Source organism: Equus przewalskii, chromosome 7 (assembly GCF_037783145.1).
Source record: "Equus przewalskii isolate Varuska chromosome 7, EquPr2, whole genome shotgun sequence".
NCBI lineage: Eukaryota > Metazoa > Chordata > Mammalia > Perissodactyla > Equidae > Equus > Equus przewalskii.
This window is the reverse complement of record NC_091837.1, coordinates 73,021,980-73,041,486: the sequence shown is the minus strand read 5'-3', so window position 1 is coordinate 73,041,486 and position 19,507 is coordinate 73,021,980. Positions and strand designations below refer to the sequence as shown.

Genomic DNA, 19,507 nt, shown 5'->3' with positions numbered 1-19,507 from the left:
GCATGTCAGTTTTCATGGAATCTTTTTGAAAGTATATTTAAAATATAATTTTAAAGCTTTAGAAACACAAAGTTGTCTAATATACACTTTGGCTAAACAGCGAAACCAGTTTATCTACATAGCCATGAAGACACTTGAACAATAATGACAAAACACTATTTAATTTCATATTTTTTGTTAAGACAGGGGACTATGTTATAAAAGAGTATCAGCTGGTAGAAATTAAATACATAGATACATATACATATGTATGTGTATGTGTATGCGTGTAATTTCTCTCCCATAAAAGTTTCAGTGTAAACTCACGATTATCTATCATAGAGACAGGTTCGTATCCCATTTTACCTTAACAGTATTCCTAGCTCTCTAAAACATATCTTGCAAAGGGAAATTTCTTATTTTTTTTTGTTAAGTATTTGGAGAGATTTGCCAGTTTTAACCTCCTGAAGACGTCAACTTTACTGGACTTGGAGACTTCTAGAGTTCCTTTGTAATAAAGAGTATCATTATCAAAAGGATATGGTGAAACAATGCAGTCTTCCTTCGTGACTTCATTCTGAGTTTGTACCACATTCTCATTGCCCGAAAATCTGTGCACTGCCATGGGAATCTCTCTCTGTGGGCACGTGGCATCAAGATGAACTCTCTGAGATGATGTACACTGAATAATAGATAAATGAGAGTCCCCGGACATAGTTTTGATGGCCATAAAATCTAAGTGTTGTGATTGCTTTAACATTTAAACTAAGGGATTGACTGAGAGAATACTATTTCTAAATGCCAAGCTAACCAAAATTGTGGAGATTTTCAGGAGGTGCTTCTCTTATTAGCATTTGAAGCAATTATAGAGAGAATGGGTCAGTGTGGATTTTCCTCCTGCACTGAGAAAATCTCTCCTTGCTAATGCAGGAAAAGCTATTCAAATTCAAATCAGGCTTCTCATCACAAATGTTCTGTTTGTGATTTAGTTGCAAGTAAGTAGCACCTGTTTCCATTGACGGGGTCAGAGTACTTCATTGCAAGTAACACGGTGTTAAAGCAACAGGTAGAGTCAGCTTGCTTTTTGCTCTATGAGAATTGTTTAACTTCTTGGCATCCTATAAATGATATACATTTCTTTTATTTCCCTCTGTTAAAGATATAATCTCTGATTGTGCTATAAAAAATCAGATGTGAAATGAATAGGAACACTTTTATGCACGTTAGCCCTCTCTGGATAAACAAACTTTCCATGAATTCAGAAATGTCACAATTCAAGTATCATATTCAGTAAAGTGAGGTTGAGTACAAGAGGACAATTCAGACTGGGAAGAGGTCAGGAGTGTATGTAGAGAGGAGTTTGATGACTCTGGGTTACTGGCTTGATTGAAAATTCCTTTTTTCATCTTGTTGTTTTACAGTCAAAATAACACAGCCATAGGGGCTGGCCCCGTGGCCGAGTGGTTAAGTTCGCGCGCTCCGCTGCAGGCGGCCCAGTGTTTCGTTGGTTCGAATCCTGGGTGCGGACATGGCACTGCTCGTCAGACCACGCTGAGGCAGCGTCCCACATGCCACAACCAGAAGGACCCACAACGAAGAATAGACAACTATGTACTGGGGGGCTTTGGGGAGAAAAAGGAAAAAAATAAAAATCTAAAAAAAAAAAAAAAAATAACACAGCCACAAAGTTTTACCTATAAATGCTAAGGTAAAAGATGGTAATGTGACTAGATAATTCCAGGTTAAAGAAAAATTGACAGAATATCTTCCTAGTGAGAAAAAAGGCGAAAAATGTGGTTGACTCTCTTTATAAAAATTATTAAGATTAGAAGTTTCTATTGACCAGCGGAAAAAGAAAAATGATCCAAAGCAAGGGTACAGAGCAGGGCACCCACCACTGTGAGTCTCTCTAGATAAAATTCCCCAATTCAAAATCTAGAGAGGAAAAATATATCTCTGTGTGTGTGTGTATGTGTGTGTGGGTGTGTGGAGATTGATAAGAGACGGATAGAAAAAGAAAGTTGTTTTAAGAATTAATTAATATATGCTACAAATTGCAATCAAATCTCAAAGAACAATTTTCCAAGAAATAAAATATTTTAAAGCAAATCATTTATTTCCCTTAATAAAATAAAAACCACAGCCACTCACCTAACCTCTCAATGGAATAATATCGCTGTTTACTATCCACGCGCACTGTCTCGGCATAAGGGCTCCCAACGCCGTAACCAATAATGTAGCCTCGCACCACAATGTTTGGGTTCAAGGGAGGAGTCCAACTCATGATGATGCAGTTGGTCTGAGGCCTCACGTGGAGAGAGCTCGGCTGGTCAGGGACTTGAGACTCTAGAATTCAAAAAGAGGCATCATGAGCGTGTCTGACAATAGAACATGCGGCATGGTAAAACTTCCCCTTTAAACAAGACTTAATATCATATTCCATAGATCCTCAAATGGTGCATTACTTATTGCTCAAGTTCCTCCTTGTTTCAGCGTGTGCTTCATTTTCCATGTTTGATTTGACTCTCACAGAATTTCTTAAGCACAACAGGGAGCTGAATTCCTCCCATAAGCAGTGCAACATCATGCATCTTTATTCTAATAGCTTTTTCTTTGGGCTTATTTTCTTTCCATTTGTTTCTTCTTAGGTATCATTAATAAGGGGTAAAATCAAGGTAGATGTAAAAATAATAGAAAGGGAAATGAAATGTCAAAAACCGTCTTGCCTAAGGATTATTTACTCTGATTTAACTAAAAACGAAAATAAGTGTAGCAGTCCTTTCTTAAGAAATTGTCAGGAGAAACAGTTTAGGGCCATCATTTACTCAGCACGATTAGAACGCTACCTGGCCCATGGTTTATTGCGTCTGTGAAAAGTGCATTTATTATTAAAGAAAGGAGACAGTGGCCTGGATTAAAGCCACACAGACATTGGAGTGTGCAGATTTGTCCTTTACCAGCTGTGAGTCCTTGTGAACTTATTCATCTTCTCTGCGTTTACTTTCTAATTAAATTGGCATTCCAAATACTGATTGACTCCTGACATAAATTTTCTTTTTTGTGTGTTGAAATATATAATTTGACATTCTGATTTTTATATCAACATTCTTTCCTATGATTCCATCCTTAAAGAAATAATGTGTTTTCTTGAAATTTATCATCATTCAATTAATAAATGTTTATAGAGTATCTGCTATGTTTAGGGTACGGGCTAGGTACCCATGATGCTCAGGCTGGAGAAGAGAGGGAATATGGCAGACATGAAACCTGTGCTCTTGGAGTTTATAGTTTAACAGGAAAAACAGACAAGTAAAAATGCAGTTACAATAAAGTCTGTTAAATATTTTGATAGGTTTAATACAGGTACATGTGGCCTATTCTTTTTGAAAATCAGGTAAGTATTCTGGGAAGAAATTTAAGAAAGAATGTGCCCATCTAAACTTTAATAGTCCATTAAGAGCTTAGCACAGTTTCTGGTAATTAATAAGTAATCAAAAATATTAGTGATTTGAACTTTATTCAAGCTACTTGTGTTTATTTTTTCTTTCCTAACTGAAAATCTCTAAAGGTAATGTACATCAAATTAGGCAAGAGAATTTGATGATTAAAGGTAATATCACAATATATTTTTTCTCTTTGATGTAATAGAAAAGGTGATGCAATTGCCACTGCCAATTTTATCCATCGTCAACAGCACACTTTTAGCTTCAGTGTTAAATGGAAGCATGTCTTTTTTTAAAGTAGGTACTATACTAACAACTTTTCAAAAGATGCTACATTCTAAAGATGCTACATCAACAGCATTTTCTAAGGATGCTTTTTTTTCTGAAAATGCCCATTTGTGACCAAAAAGAGACAAACTATTATTTGTCTGCCCTGAAGAGCCTGTGCTATAATATGCAAATTCTTCATAAAATTTATCTCAAAATACGGATATAAACCTTAACAGCAGAAACACAATGTTTGTGAAAGATTTCCCACCGTAAACCCTAACTAAAAGCAATACAAGAGATGAAAAGGATGGATTAATACTTTTCAACCCTATTGCCACGGAAGCTCTCCAGTGTCCTTGAAATGGAATGGGCTTTACAGTGAGTTCTGTTTAACACATTTGAAGCTTTTGCTATAACTATTGAAACAACAAGATAACTGCCTACTCTTATATTTAGAAAATAAACCAAATACTATTCAGATTTTCCGCATTTGTGACTCTTTAAAAACAAAATGAAAGCCTAGTGATTTTAGTAACAATTTCAACATCTTTTAGAATAAAGGGAAAAAACTATTTAAAACGTTTTCAGAACAATAACTTTCTCCATCTTTCTGCAAACCATAGAGTAGCACCACTGAAAGTGAGTTAAGTTAGTACCCACTCACTTAGACAGACAGTAACTTAGAATTATTGGACTTTGAGGGTACCCAGAAATGAGGGCACGAACTGGCTCTTGAAAAGGAGGAGCTGTTAGCATGTAAGACTCGCTTTTACTTTTCACTTCATAAGGGTAGTTTCAATCCTAGACCCAAACCGCAAAACAATCTTAACACTATAAAAACTAAGGGTGTTAATATTGTTATGTATTGTATATGTTGCCACCTCATCTAAATATTTAATGGGTTTTTACCACTCAATTAAGATCATAGGACTGGAATGAAGAGTGTCTATCAAGGCAGTATTACACCTAAGCCAGTCATAATATATGGCTTCATCGTAAACATAATTGTTCTAGGGGATTGTCCATAATCCAGAAGAGCCCATTTGTATCCACCCACTCACTTTTTAATATACATACAGCAATTACAATTTTCCTTTACTGCTACATGAGTGAGTTTTCTCTAATACAGATGAGCTTATGGATTATGAAAGTGGTCACTATTGGAATGAACTACAAAACATCAATTGAGAAAACTTGCTTTGGAAGCTATGTGACTTGAGTACTCTTTGTTTGGAGACTGAGACTGAAATTCACTGCTCAGAGGTACACAAAAGATTCTACAAGTACCTCTAGGACAACGATTACATATATAAAGCAGACAGAATTATTAAGGTAATTGCTGAAATAATTTGAAAACAAAGAACATATTTTGCCTGAAATATCCAAATTAATGAGGCCCAAAATTTCTACTGGAGTCTGAATTACCAAGATACCTGGGCCAATTGCCTTTCTTGATTATACTATGGAATTGTGGATTCTGTCTTGGTTTAGTTTGTTTCTAAAGAATGTTTATTATTCTTTGAGTGATGATTACAGATTTCTACTAATGAATAATGTTCACATATAGCACACTAGGAAATTCATCAGAATAATCCCTGTGACATTTCAACAATTTCTGTGCATCTCCTATGTGCCAGTGATAGTACTAGGTACTGGGGATATAGTTTGGGGGAGGGAAGACCAAGAAAATAAACAAACAAGAAATTCATGAGATCTTGGTAAGTGCTATGCTAATGGGATAGTAACTGACTCATCAAGAAAGATATCCCTGGTAGGATCTAAGGTGAAAGATCAAAAAAAGCCAGTCAAGTAAACATCAGGATGCAGAGCTTTACAGGCAAGAAGTAACAACTACTACAAAGGTCCTATAGAAAGAGTGAGGTTGATATTTAAAAAACAAAACAAAACAAATCAAAGCAGGTCATTGTGCCTGGAACATAGAGGGTAAGAAGGAAAATGAGGATAAAAAGGGGTCAGCCAATGGGAATGTAAAATTGTGCAGCTGCTATGGAAAACATTATGGCGGTTCATCAAAAAATTAACAATTGAGAGACTGGCCCAGTGGTCTAGTGGTTAAGTGTGGCATGCTCTGCTTTGGCGGCCTGGGTTCACAGGTTTGGATCCCTGGCACAGACCTCATCACTCATCAGCCAGGCTGTGGCAATGACCCACATATAAAATGGAAGAAGTTTGGCATGGATGTTGGCTCAGGGCTAGTCTTCCTCAAACAAATAAAGAGGAAGGCTGGTAACAGATGCCAGCTCAGGGCTAATCTTCCTCAGCAAAAGAAAAAAATAAATATCAAATTCTCACATGACTCAGCACTTCCACTTCTGGGTATATTCCCAAAAGACTTGAAAGCAGGGACTCCAACAGATATTTATACACCTGTGTTCACAGCAGCATTATTTACAACAGCCAAAATGTAGAAGCAACCCAAGTTCTATCCATCAACAGATGAATGGATAAACAAACTTTAGTAAATACAAACAATGGAATATTTTTCGGCTTTAAAAGGGAAGGAAATTATGACACATGCTACAACATGGGTGAGCCTTGAGGATGTTATGCTAAGTGAAATACGCCAGTCACAAAAGGACAATAATTGTATGATTTTATTCACATGAGGTACCAAGGGTAGTCAAATTCACAGAGACAGAAAGCAGAATGGTGGTTGCCAGGGCTTGGGGGCGGGGGAATTAGGGGATTCTTGTTTAACGGGTACAGAGTTTCAGTTTTGCAAGATGAAAAGAGTTCTGGAGAAGGGTGGTGGTGATGGTTGCACAGCAGTGTAAATGTACTTAATGCCATTGAACTGTGTACACTTAAAAATGGCTAAGATGGCAAATTTTCTGTTATGTATATTTAAAAAAAATTTAAAAATTTAGAAGACCCTAATAATGCTTTTGTATTTGTCTGAGCGGCTATTGTGGAGAGGAAGTGGACATATTTGGGACTTCTGGTAGGTATAGTCAAGAGAGCTAGAGATTGGATACAAGCAGTGTGGGAAAGAGGAGACTCAATGATAACTTGTAGATCTTTGGCTTGGGTAACTGATGAATGAAGTACAGAGATGAGGAAAAACAAGTGAGTTCTTGGGTGATATTAAACTTGAGACGCCTATTAGTTATATCTGTAGAGATATCACGGAAGTAGGTTGGCTATGTAAGTCTGGGGTTTGGGGAAAGGCCATGACTGGATAAATAGAAGTGGAAGCCACCAGCATATAGAGGGTATTTAAAATCGATGTGTATGAATATAGATGCAGTGTGAGTATGTGTATAGAGAAATAAAATACAAAATAAGGTTATGTCATTGCTCTTCTCAACCCGCCCCCCCCCGCAAAGTCTTCTCATACCTCTTTTTAAGGCCAGGTTCTTTACAATGGCCTAGAAGGTTTTGTATGATCTGCTTCTTTCCCCCTTTGCTCTCTGTCCTCATCTCCAACCACTTTCCCCTTTGCTCACCTCACCCCAGCCATCTACTCCACATGGGACACTACTGTCCCTCAAACATGCCTGGCATGCTCTGGCCTCAGGACATTTGTATTTGTTGTACCTTCTGCTTGGGAAGCTCTCCCTCAGATATGCCTTATCTGTACTCAGGTTTTTGTTATTTAATTTCCAGTTGTAGCCTTCCCTGGGTACCATATTTAAAAATTGAAATCTTTCCTTAATCTCTAATCTCATAATCTCTTAATAATCTCTTCTTTTCTTTTTCCCTATTGAATTTATTACCACTTATTGTGCTACCTATTTAATGTGATTATTTTATTATTCTTTGTCTCATCTCCTTCCGTAAATTCTCCATAATTCCAGTACCTAAAACAGTTCCTGGCACAACATGCTCAAAAATATGGGCACAAAGTCTATATTTCCTATAAGGTTCAATACAATCATCATTATGTATAACTGTTATTAAGTACAAAATTACCACGATTTTTCATAGCTCTCTCCATAAGAATTTTAAGGAAAAAATGGAGTAACATAGAAATAAAAGAAGATGAAAATACAATTTATTAAAGTTATTTTCTTCTAGTGGCCAGCAAGATTTGTCTCTGCCAGCTCCTGCTAATGAAAATGATGGCTGCTGTGTACGGTCTGCTGTGGATGGCACCGCCAAGTGGTGTCAGGCAATTGGTCCTTTTGACCAATACATACCTGTTCTCTATTTAGTGGGCTGCATTTTATGGATCATTCCGGTAGTGTTTTGTTCCAGTCCTTAACAGCCTACATTTCTTTACAGAGAATAACAAAAGGCAATTGATATACCCACTCTCACTCTTTCCAGACAAGTCTGATACATACTAATGTGCTCATTTCTATTGTCAGAAACTGTTCTCACCAATGGACATCATCTTCCTTAAGCCACTCACGTTTATAAACTTTGAATGCTATTTACTTGTTTATGTATTACAGTGGACAATCCCTTGTATTCACCGTTGAATTCTACCTTGTATTTTCTTTTACAGTTCTACTCCTATCACCTTCTCAGTTTTAACTTTATAATATATTTTTAAAATTTACATACAGCAAATTCACTCAGTGGTATATGGTTCTATGGGTTTTGACAAACCCATAGAGTCGTATATCCACGATTCCCTCAAAACGTCCTCGTGCTGCGCCCCCCCTTACAGCCCTTCCCTCTTCCAATCCCTCAGTGTTAATTCAAATAATGAATTTTAAAATTTCATCCCTCTACGAATATAAGCTCTTCTGACTATTCTCGCTTATTCATTTTCAGCATTGAACTTTTTCGAAAACATCTAGGTTTTTGTTCTTGTTCCTAATAATAATAATGACTAAAATTTTAGAGACCTATTACACATAAATATCCTACTTGGCACTTTAATAAGTGTTTTATCATTTAACATTTCACACATAGTTTGTGCTCTTAGCTATTGTACAAAATATATATTATCTCAATTTTTTCTTTTCAAAGTTAAGATTTATAATTTTAACTGTATTTCACATTTTTGTTTACTTTTAACATACATTTTCCCTCAATCTTAATTGTTTTAGGTCAAATATCTTAGTATTCCACTATTTTACTTTATTTTTAGCTACTTTTGTTTGTCTAGTATTAATTTTACTCTATCACTGTTCCTGAAAATGAATGGATGTAGATAAAAACAGAGAGTAGAATCGTGGTTGCCAGGGGCTGAGTGGTAGGGGAAATGGGAGATGTTGGTCAAAGAGTACAAGCTTCCAGTTACAGGATGAATAAGTTCTGGGGATCTAATGTACAGCATAGTGACTGTGCTTAACAATACTTAATAGTATTACATATTTGAAAGCTGCTAAGAAAGCAGATGTTAAATGTTCTTACCCACACATACAAAAAGATAATTATGTGAGATGATGGATGTGTTAACTAACCTTATTGTGGTAATCATCATGTTGTAGACATTGTACACCTTAAACTTACATACTACTGTATGTCAGTTGTATCTTGATAAAGTCAGAAAAAATTTAAAGAGAAAAAAAAAGGTAGACCAAACTCAGGAAAAAAAAAAAAAAAAGAAAAGGAAAAGGATGGAGAAGTAAAAGGGGAGTAGGTGAGTAGGCAGTCAGTGCTCTAAAAAGGGAATTTTGACTGATTCATCCCTTTAATATCACAACAGTAAACTCTAAGTCTGAAAAATGTGTCTCCTGAATCTAAGTCAATTAAACTGGTAGATTTGTTTGGTGAGTAGTATTTGTCTATGTCCTTTAATTCCTGATATCGACAGTCTTACTCCTAGTGACAAATAAAGGTAGACTATTGCAATGAAGTTGTCTACATAGGCCCAGTAAATAGTTTGATGTCTTCCTGATGAGATAATTGACTGGGTTCCAGCTCCTATATCCTCTGCACATTTACATGCTGATTGTGGTTCACATTGATGTTAATAGGAAAAAGAAGGGAAAAAAGTAAGATATTTCTCAAGGAAAGGACACTCAATGCTATGCTCCAAGTTTAATCTTAACACAACCATCAAGATTCTTTCCTTTCCTGGTTCTCTCTTGCTTAGAGAAACTGCAGAATCCCAACTCCAGGTTATTGATAGGATGAAACTAGTCCTTTTTTGGTCCAATGTTGGACAAGCATGGGCTCCATCTCTTGAACCCTGATTTGATATGTACCACCAGAAAGTTGAAATACCTGTCTAGGGAGGAGACTGGCCTGTCAGATAGAACACAAGAAGAAAACCACAATGAAGTTCAATTTTATTTACAAACTCTTGACTTCCTGAGTGGGAAAACCTAAGCTTCACAATTAGAGGTGATATTCTTGATGTGTCTTTCAATATCTGGAAGATTTGTTCTCTCAATTTAGAGTTTAGGGACACCAAATTCAAAGATCATAAGACCTCATGAGTCTTGTATATGATACACTTGTAACATGAGTCATGATGCATTTTATCAGCTACCTCATACTGAATAATCTCCAGATTTTTGCCATTCAAATGATAAATCCTATTCTGAATAGGGTTTGGAGAGGAGGGTCATAGTTCTTGCCAAATGATGTACTTCCATTAATTCTTCAAGCTCATTCAACTCTAACTGGATTAAAATCATACTCACTCAAAACTCAAGATCTATTTGCGTGCTCTAAATAAAGCAGAATATCTCTAAAATCTTATGCCAAGCTGCTCTCTAGAAAAGTTGGGTTTTCATTTTAATATCCCACATGATGAAATGGTGATGCATTCCCACATTTAAGGGAAAATATGCCAAAGAGAGCAAAGGATGTTTCTAGCTCTCATTTACCTGTAATTTTTTTGACTGCAAGAATGGACATTAGTGAAGAATCACACTAAATTGTATGAGTTTAACATAGCTAATCCCTGGCTATGAATACTTATATATTCATCTATCTATTGAGTATTAATTGAACATCTGCCATGTAACAGGCACTGTGTAAAGCATGGAGAAATTCAAGTCAAATAAAGCATGATCTTTGCTTCTGGTCTACTGAGAAGAGAGGGATGCGTGTTAAGATAGTATGCCCAAAGATAGAGGGTTTAGAGGAAAGCCATCTGAATGAAACCCAGAGAAGAGAAAGCTTTCTTAATAAAACATCCAGCGAGTTTCAAAGGACAATTAGGTGTGAAGTCATGTGAAAAGACACTCTGGCAGAAGTAACACTAAGTGCAAATGCATGAGATATGATGAAGTGTATCTGGAAGGATGTGTAGATATGCAGAGAGGTGATGGAATGTCAGACTTGAGGCTGAGGACAGGATCACAACACAATCACAAATCCTAAGAATTTGAATAGGGAAATAACATCATCAGATCTGGTTTTAAAAAATCACTCTGGCAACACCATGGAGTTAGAGGACAGGGAGCAAACTGGTGTCAGGAGACCAGGCGGGAGGCTATTTTCAAGCAACAAATGATGAGAGACTGATGTAAAGTATGGTGGTGGGAGTAGAGAGGAGAGGATGGAGTCCAAATCTGTTAGGGAAGTAGGAATTACAGGTCCTGGTGATTGAATGAATATTAGCGGGAATGAAAATGGTGGAGTTTGAGGATGGCAGGGAGGCTGCTGGCTTTGTGGATACTGGTATTAGTCCCAATGTGAAGAACATGGGAGGGAGAACACAAGCAGCTATAATAAGAATGATACCTTGGGAAATCAGCTTACAACTGCCAATTGTGTTCAAGGATGTGTGTTTGAGCCCTTCATCTTTGTTATACTTGAAAATACCAAAAGAAAAAACAACAAAGTCTTTAAAACCACCCGTGATCTTTCTATTTTTGAATTATATAAGAAATGATAACTTTGCCCTCTTTTGCCTTCAGTTCCATCACGAGAATCAACCACTATCAACTAGTTTGATGTAAGAGAAAAAAAAAAAACTTTAAATTCTACCAAAAGTACTGGTAATGGTCTCAACACCATTTGTTGAATAATCTGCAGCTGAAATCCAAATTTATTTTTTATTTATTTCTCAAATGTAACAAGAAATATTTCTGTCCTCTATGTTCTGTTACACTGACCTACTTATCTATTTTTATGCCAAACAGTACTACATTGATTTTAAATCAGGCTTTATAGTAAATGTTAGTTCATTCTACTTTTTCAAAATTTCTCAGAATTCTTTTACATTTATTCTCCCATATGAAGTTCATTCTGATTGGAATTGTGTTAAATCAAGCATTAACTTGGGAAGAACTAACATTTGCATAGTGGTAAGGTTTTGCATCAAGAAACATATATATCTTTCTATTTATTCATGTCTTATTTTATATCTTTTAATAAAATGTTATTTTCTTCATATACATTTGTTTACAGCTTATTAAATTTAGTCCCAGATATTACATTTTAAGTTGCTGTATGAAGGCATTTCTTTTCTTTTCAGTTTAAATTAATTATTGCTAGTAAAAGAAAAAGCTGGTTTTTTGTGTGTATGTCAATATATATACATATATATAAACCTACAACCTCACTTAATTTTCTTCGTATCTCTAATGGGTTTTAAGTGTAGTTTCTTGAAATTTCCAAATATGCAATCCACCATTTGTGAAAGTAACATTTTTTTCCTTATTTAATAAAATATTAGGCTTTTTATTTTCCTCATCAAAACCTCTATACTCTGTTGAATAACAGAAATAGTAGGAAGCTTCCTCGGCTTGTTTAGTTCTTAAAGACACACGTTTAGTATTTTACCATTTAGCATAACATTTGCTTTTAGTTTCTTACAAAAACAATAACATGTTGAAAGCTTCCTTATATTCCCATATTAAATGAGTTTTAAAAAATTGGTAATGACTATTTAATTTTACAAAATGTCCTCTTTCATCTATTGATATAGTTACATGACAGCACTCCTTTAAATTATACATTAATTAGATGGCAGTCTTTTAAGATGTACTGAATGTTGTATGCCCTGCTTTTGTATTAGAAGGGAATACATCTATTCCCTTAATGCAAACAACAAGGTTTTACCATTATGAACAAGAAACAGCTTCATAAGACCAATGGTATTAGCATTTCATATTACTGTTAAAGTCTGATATCTAATTTATCAAAACCATCAACAACAATAAGCATTTGTTGAGTGTTACATATCAGACACACTGTTGAGCACTTTAGCTATTTTCATAGCTAATTTTCACAGAGATCCATTGATATGGATACTGTTGTTATACTCTATTTATAGATGAGGAAACTCAGGTCTTATGGAAGTTAAGTTACTTGGCCAAGATTATGCAGTGGGTGAAGCAGGATTCAAAGCTAGCGATTAAGACTTTAGAGCCCAAAACTTCATCCACTACATTATACTTAGAAAAGTCAAGCAAGTCAAAAAAGGATCCAGCATTTCATGAGCACATTAAAAATTTTCCTATGACCAAGGAAAGGACTTGAACTTCTTTTAACATCCAGGTCTAGATAATTTGCACCATCCTTTGTACAGTGGAGCTCTGAGATTTTGAACAACCACTTGCCCAAGAACTAAAGTAGATTTTAAATTGCTTTCAAAAGTCAGTTTTGGCTTTGCCTGCAACATTCCTTATACATAAGACAAATTCTACTTGCACGAGAATAGGGAACTGGAGTCCAATTTTATGATGGATTGGCTGCTCTACCACCAATTCATCTCATTCCAGAAGTCTATTTGTCAATTAGCAACACGGAATGTCATGGATGGCTCTTATCAAAAACCCATGCGAAAGAAATCCTTTTTCATGACATGCCACCTACATTCTTCTGTGCCTACAATCCTGTTCTAACATCTTTATATCACCAGAGGGCCACATTTATTAGCTCACTGGTGTAAACCCTACTCTGTATCCTCAAATCAGCATCATTTACTTGGATGTGTTTTAACAGTATGTTGTTGGCTTTCACCAAGTATTTTATCAAAATAATAGCCAAAAGAAAATAATTTCTATAATTTTAAAAATTTAAAAATCCATTTTATAAAACTTTGCCTAATATTTTTAATCTGACAGGTATACAAATAAGCCAGATTGCTTAGATATCAGGTGCTACAAGTTATTCTAGATGTAATGTAATTTCTTTTGGACCAATGAGTTATTTGGAAGTATGCTTTTACATTTCCAAACATTCTGGGTATCATCTTTTCTTAATTATATTGTGATCGATGAATGTGTTTACTATGATCCAAGGACTTTAATGTCCATTTCTTTAGAGCCAAGTACTAAGTATTCTTTGGATGCTTAGGAAAAAAATATGATTCTCTAATTGCATGCATATTTCAACTATGTCAGGTGAATCTTCTATATTCCTAACTTTTTTTTTCCAATTCTGAGAGAGAAGTGTTAAAGTCTCAGCCACTTGTAAGTATCACACATCTTGATGTTTTTAAAACCTTATTTAACAAGCTATCCTTTAACTGGTGAGTTTAACCCATTTATATTTATTGTTATTGCTATATCAGTATTTATTTGTAGTATTTTATTATGCACTTTTAATTTTCTTTTTGTCCACAACAAATTATTATTTTTCTTCTTTTATGCTTTTGCTTAGACAGGCTTTCTCCTCTACTAGATAAGAAACTATACAGTCCATATCCTTCTGTTTGTCATATTTTCAATTTTGACATATATAACTTGCAGTCTAAACTTAATTATATACTTACCTTTCACAAGAACAGCACAAAAAAAAATCTCAAAACTGTTTAATCTCCATGATCTCCTCCTTCTTTATCACCTCATAATTGTCAACCTTTTAAAATTTCCAAAATATTATAATTTTTGTTTTATATAATCACAATTTGTTCAGATATACCCATTTGTTCATATGCTACCTTATTTTGTTTATCATTTTCTCTAATAGTCCTTCTGGTAATTTTCTTTCTCTCTATCTTTTTTTAGAAAGTACATCCTGTACAAAATGATGGTGTTAGTAAACTCTGTTTTTCTTTATGTGGAAGGTGTTCATGTCTCTGCTTTTCTTGACTAATTATTTAGTTGGATACACAGTTCTAGGGTGATAGTAATTTTTTATCAGCACTCTGAAAATATTTTATTGTTTTCTGGTTTAATTGTTACTATTGGAAAATCTTTATCAATTTAATTTTAGTTCTTCAACAAGTAACCCGTTCTCTGGGGCATTTTAAGCTCTTCTTTTTAGCTTTATCTTTGGTATTGTACAATATATCAAAGGTAAAGCATTATTCCTGAATCTGATAATCCATGCATTTCACCAATTCTGAAAAATCTCACTTCTCTCTTCAAAAATTATTTCTCCTCCATTCTACTTTCTTTTGGAATTATAATTGATATATGTTAATTATCTCATTCCATGTTTTATGTCTTTTAAATTCTCTCATTTTTTCCCCCACCAGCATGTATTAATTTTGTCTTCAGCTACATTTAATGTATTTTTTAATACATCCAGTGACTTTTAATTTCAATGACTGTAATTTTCTCCTATTCAATTTCTTTACTGAAGTATAGTTGACATACAATATTATGTTACTTTTAGTTGTACAACATAGTGATTCAACATTTGTGTACATTACGAAACGATCGCAATGATAAGTCTAGTAACCGTCTGTCATCTTATAAAGTGATTACCAGATTATTGACTATATTCCCTATGCTGTATATTACATTTCATTAATTATTTATTTTATAACTGGAAATTTGTACCTCATAATACACTTCACCTACTTCGCCCAGGCCCCCCACCATTGCCTCTGGCAATGATCAGTTTTTTCACTGTATCCATGAGTCTAGTCTCTGGTTTGTTTTGTTTATTCATCTGTTTTGTTTTTTAGATTCCACATTTAAGTGAAATCATACAGTATTTGTCTTTCTCTGTCTTACTTATTTCACTTAGCATACTACCCTCTAGGTCCATCCATGTTGTTGCAAATGGCAAGATTTCATTCTTTTTAAGGCTGAGTAATATTCTATTGTGTGTGTGTGCATGTATATATATATATATATATATATATATACCAAATATATATATACTAATTTGTATATATATAATATGTGTGTGTGTATATGAATATACAAATTAGTGTATATTGTATATTATATATATTATATACATATATGTATATATTCCACATCTTCTTTATCCATTCGTCTCTTGATAGATACTTAGGTTGCTTCCATATTTCGACTATTGTAAATAATGCTACAATGAACATAAGCGTGCATATATCTTTTTGGATTAGTGTTTTTGTTTTCTTTGGGGAAATACCCAAAAGTGGAATTGCTGGATCATATGGTAGTTCTATTTTTAGTTTTTGGAGGAACCTCCATACTGTTTTCCATAGTGGCTGCACCAATTTACAGTCCCACCGACATTGCACAAGGCTTCCCTTTTCTCAACATCCTCGCCAACATTTGTTATTGACAACACTTGTCTTTCTGATGATAGCCATTTTTATTTTGTTCTAAGCATTGAAAGAGACTCTTTCTCAAATCTGGCTTGACTTTTTGAATTGTTTTGAAAACATCTTGTTTATATACTTTGATTGTTAAGTGTTGTATATTTGGGATTTGAAGTTTCATAACTTATGTCTTTATTTGTGGTCATCAATATAAAATTATTCATCCATTTCATTTGTATATGTATGCATGTTTGTGTGTAATATCATCATCCCTCTGAAATCCAGTCAATTTGTTAGCCTAATAATTTGTTGCCCCATTTTTATTTGTTTAATATCTTTTTCTTTGTCTTAAATGTATATAGTTTAGGGGCCAGCCTGGTGGCACAGCAGTTAAGTTCATCCGTTCCACTGCAGCAGCCCAGGGATTGCTGGTTCAGATCCCGGGTGCGGACCTACACATCACTTGGCACGCCATGCTGTGGTAGGCATCCCACATATAAAGTAGAGGAAGATGGGCATGGATGTTAGCTCAGGGCCAGTCTTCCTCAGCAAAAACAGGAGGATTGGCAACAGATGTTAGCTCAGGGCTAATCTTCCTCGAAAAAACAAGAAGTATACAGCTTAATTTTGTTTATAATACGATCTGAAAGTCTCTTTTAAAAAGAGAAATTAAATTCAGTTTTGCTCATTATGAGAATTTGTTTCATCTACAAGCATTTTTCATTTTTCCTTCCTAATTATTTTATTTTATGTACTTTGCTATGTAAAGTTTTATTTATTTTTATTTCTCCAATCGTTTAAAATACATGTTTCAAAATATTTTTTAAAAAATACATCTTAGCTAAATATGCAATTGGACGTGATGTTTATCTTCCATCAAATGATAGAAAATTTGGGGCTTTAGGTTAGTTATTTAGATAACTACTAAGTAAGTCTATCATCGTAGAACATACTGTTTATCTCTGATTCTTACTCAAACTTTCATTAAATGTTCAGACTCTATGGAATTCCAGATTTTTGAGCCTCTCATTTATTATAGAAAGTTATAGTGACTTAAAACAACACGAGTTTATGATGTTACATTTCTGGAGGTCAGAAAGCAAATATCAGCCTCAGAGAGCTAAAACCGAGGTGTTAGCAGGGCCAGCTTCTTTCCTGAGGCTCCAGCAACTATGTGTTTTCTTGTCTTTTCCAACTTCTAGAGATTGCCCACCTTCCTTGCTTCATGGCCCCATATCACTCTAACCTCTGCTTCTGTTGTCACATCTCCTGCCAGTCTGATCTCCCTTCCTCCTTCTTCTAACTTGTCAAAGTATTGGGCCCACGTGGATAATCCAGGATAATCCCTTATCTCACAATCCTTAATTTACTCACATCTGCAAAGTCTCTTTTGCCACGTGAAGTGGCGTATTCAAAGCTTCCGGGGGTTAGGGCATGGACATTTTGGGGGGGCCTTTGTTTAGCCTATCATAACTCATATATACATTTTACCCTCCTTCCTTCCTTCATTCTTTCCTTCTTTTCCTCTTTCTGTTCTTCAATTTCTCCCAATTAGTCAAAAACTTATTTTTCTCATTTCTAATTCTTCTGCCCAGAGGTTTTCCACTTTTCAGATTCTAGTTCTTGAACCAATATGACAATTTTAATAGGCACTGTTCCTTCTTTCTGGGTGGTCTCATCATCTTTCATTATTCTGAAAATAAGCTTTAATGTGTTCCTTCTCAAAGTCATGTTCTCAGCAGATATCATATATTATGCAGGTTACACAACACAGGAGTTATGTCGTGGTTCACTTCTCAAATTAAATGAATTTGGAGTAATCCCATTTTGCCATTACCCGATCAGGCTAATAGGGCTAATTATCTGTGTCCTGGGGGCAGGAAATTAGAACCTGCTCCCAGGTTCCCAGTTTTTGCAATGTCATTGTTGCATTTTCGGGAGTCTCTGCATTGCTCATTTTTGCTAGCCAAACTCTTCCATTTTGGGGGTAGAGATTTCATTTTAACTTGCATCATTATTGATTTTATGTAGCAATTTCTACCTGTTCACTTCAAAATTAAAAAAAAAAAAAAAAAGGCAGTACAAACAGATCACCAAGCTCCGTTTCCTGGAGGACACCTTGCTGAACTTCATCAGAAATTCTCTCATATCCTTGTGCGAGACATTTACATAAGAACTTTGGGGAATTATAATGATCTTGTTTTTTTCTTTTAAGCTGAAATTTTGAGGCACAAAATAAATATTTAAAAACTTCCCAGCTGTTAGTAACAGCAAACATGCTTTCCAGAAACCCTGAACAAACAATGGGATTTGGCTCCATAATTACTTTAACAAAACATCCTAATCAAAAGGGCAATCCATAGGGAATTGGACTATTTCTCCAAGTCACTGTTGATCTTCACATTGCTTAAGCCAAACAGAGAAGCCAAGAGGAACTACAGAAGTCACAGAAGGAGAGGGGATTGCTTTCATTGCCTTCAGCTATGGCACAGAACCACTGCTTCTGTTTAGCTGACTTGCAAAGCTCACAGTTACCACCATAATGAGTAGATGACTCCCTTGCAGTTTACCAGGAGATTTGAAAGCAAAGGGAAAAAGTTATGCAATGCAGTGCACCTAGGGAGGGCTAACACAGCCAAAGCAGATTTCTTTGGCTCCAGCAAAGAATGCCTCTCATTTCACATGGTTTTCAACATGATTGCTTCCTCCTTATCCATAATCAAGGGAAATCAAAGCAATTCTATATGGAAACTTCTGACTTTAGGATATTTAGGACTCAAAGCTTTCCAACATTAGCCATGAAAGCTTTGGCAGCAGTCATTTATAACTTATTATATGATTTAAAACTTTACGTGAATAAGTCAAAATGACATGAATTTTTAAAGTAGATCTCCTTAGTTTAAATATATGTATATTTGGAAATAAAGAAAATCATCACCGTGAGTATTCTTTGGATCCTACTCATGACCACTTCTGAGCTTGTCCATTCATTCAAATATTAATTCCTATCAAGGGTAACTTTCTTTTTTCTTTTTTGCTTGAGGGAGATTTGCCCTGAGCTAACATCTGTGCCAATCTTCCTCTGTTTTGTATGTGGGTTGTGCCACAGCATGGCTGATGAGTGGTGTAGGTCCACATCTGGGATCTGAACCCATGAACCTGGGCTGCCAAAGCAGAATGTGCTGAAGTTAACTACTACATAAAGGGGCCAGGCCCCAAGGGGTTACACTTATTAATATTTGAATGATGCAGTCAAAAGGAAAAAAAAAAAAACAGGAGGAAGGGGAATTGAATCTATTTCAGGGTATATCTCAGTGCAAAGAGATCATAGGCCAACAGATTCAAAAGGCCTTAGGACCAAATATATTTGGTCTTATTAATTTCTTAGAGCCAGTAAAACACTGCTTTAGAAAGCAAGTGAAACATATCTGTCCCACACTCATATGGTTAAATGCCTTGAAATGGCTATTAATTTCCATTATGTTTTAAAGTTGAACAACCTCAAATCATA

At 35.2% G+C, this 19,507-nt stretch overlaps 1 protein-coding gene across 1 annotated transcript in view; it reads right to left on the bottom strand.

Annotated features, from left to right (window-relative positions):
• The window catches only part of DCC (DCC netrin 1 receptor), a 1,088,896-nt gene that overhangs the window by 157,958 nt on the left and 911,431 nt on the right, over positions 1 to 19,507 (bottom strand). The window contains exon 15 of the mRNA XM_070627604.1: positions 2,131 to 2,325. Coding sequence (XP_070483705.1) covers positions 2,131 to 2,325 — 195 coding nt within the window. The remainder of the gene's footprint in view (positions 1 to 2,130; positions 2,326 to 19,507) is intronic.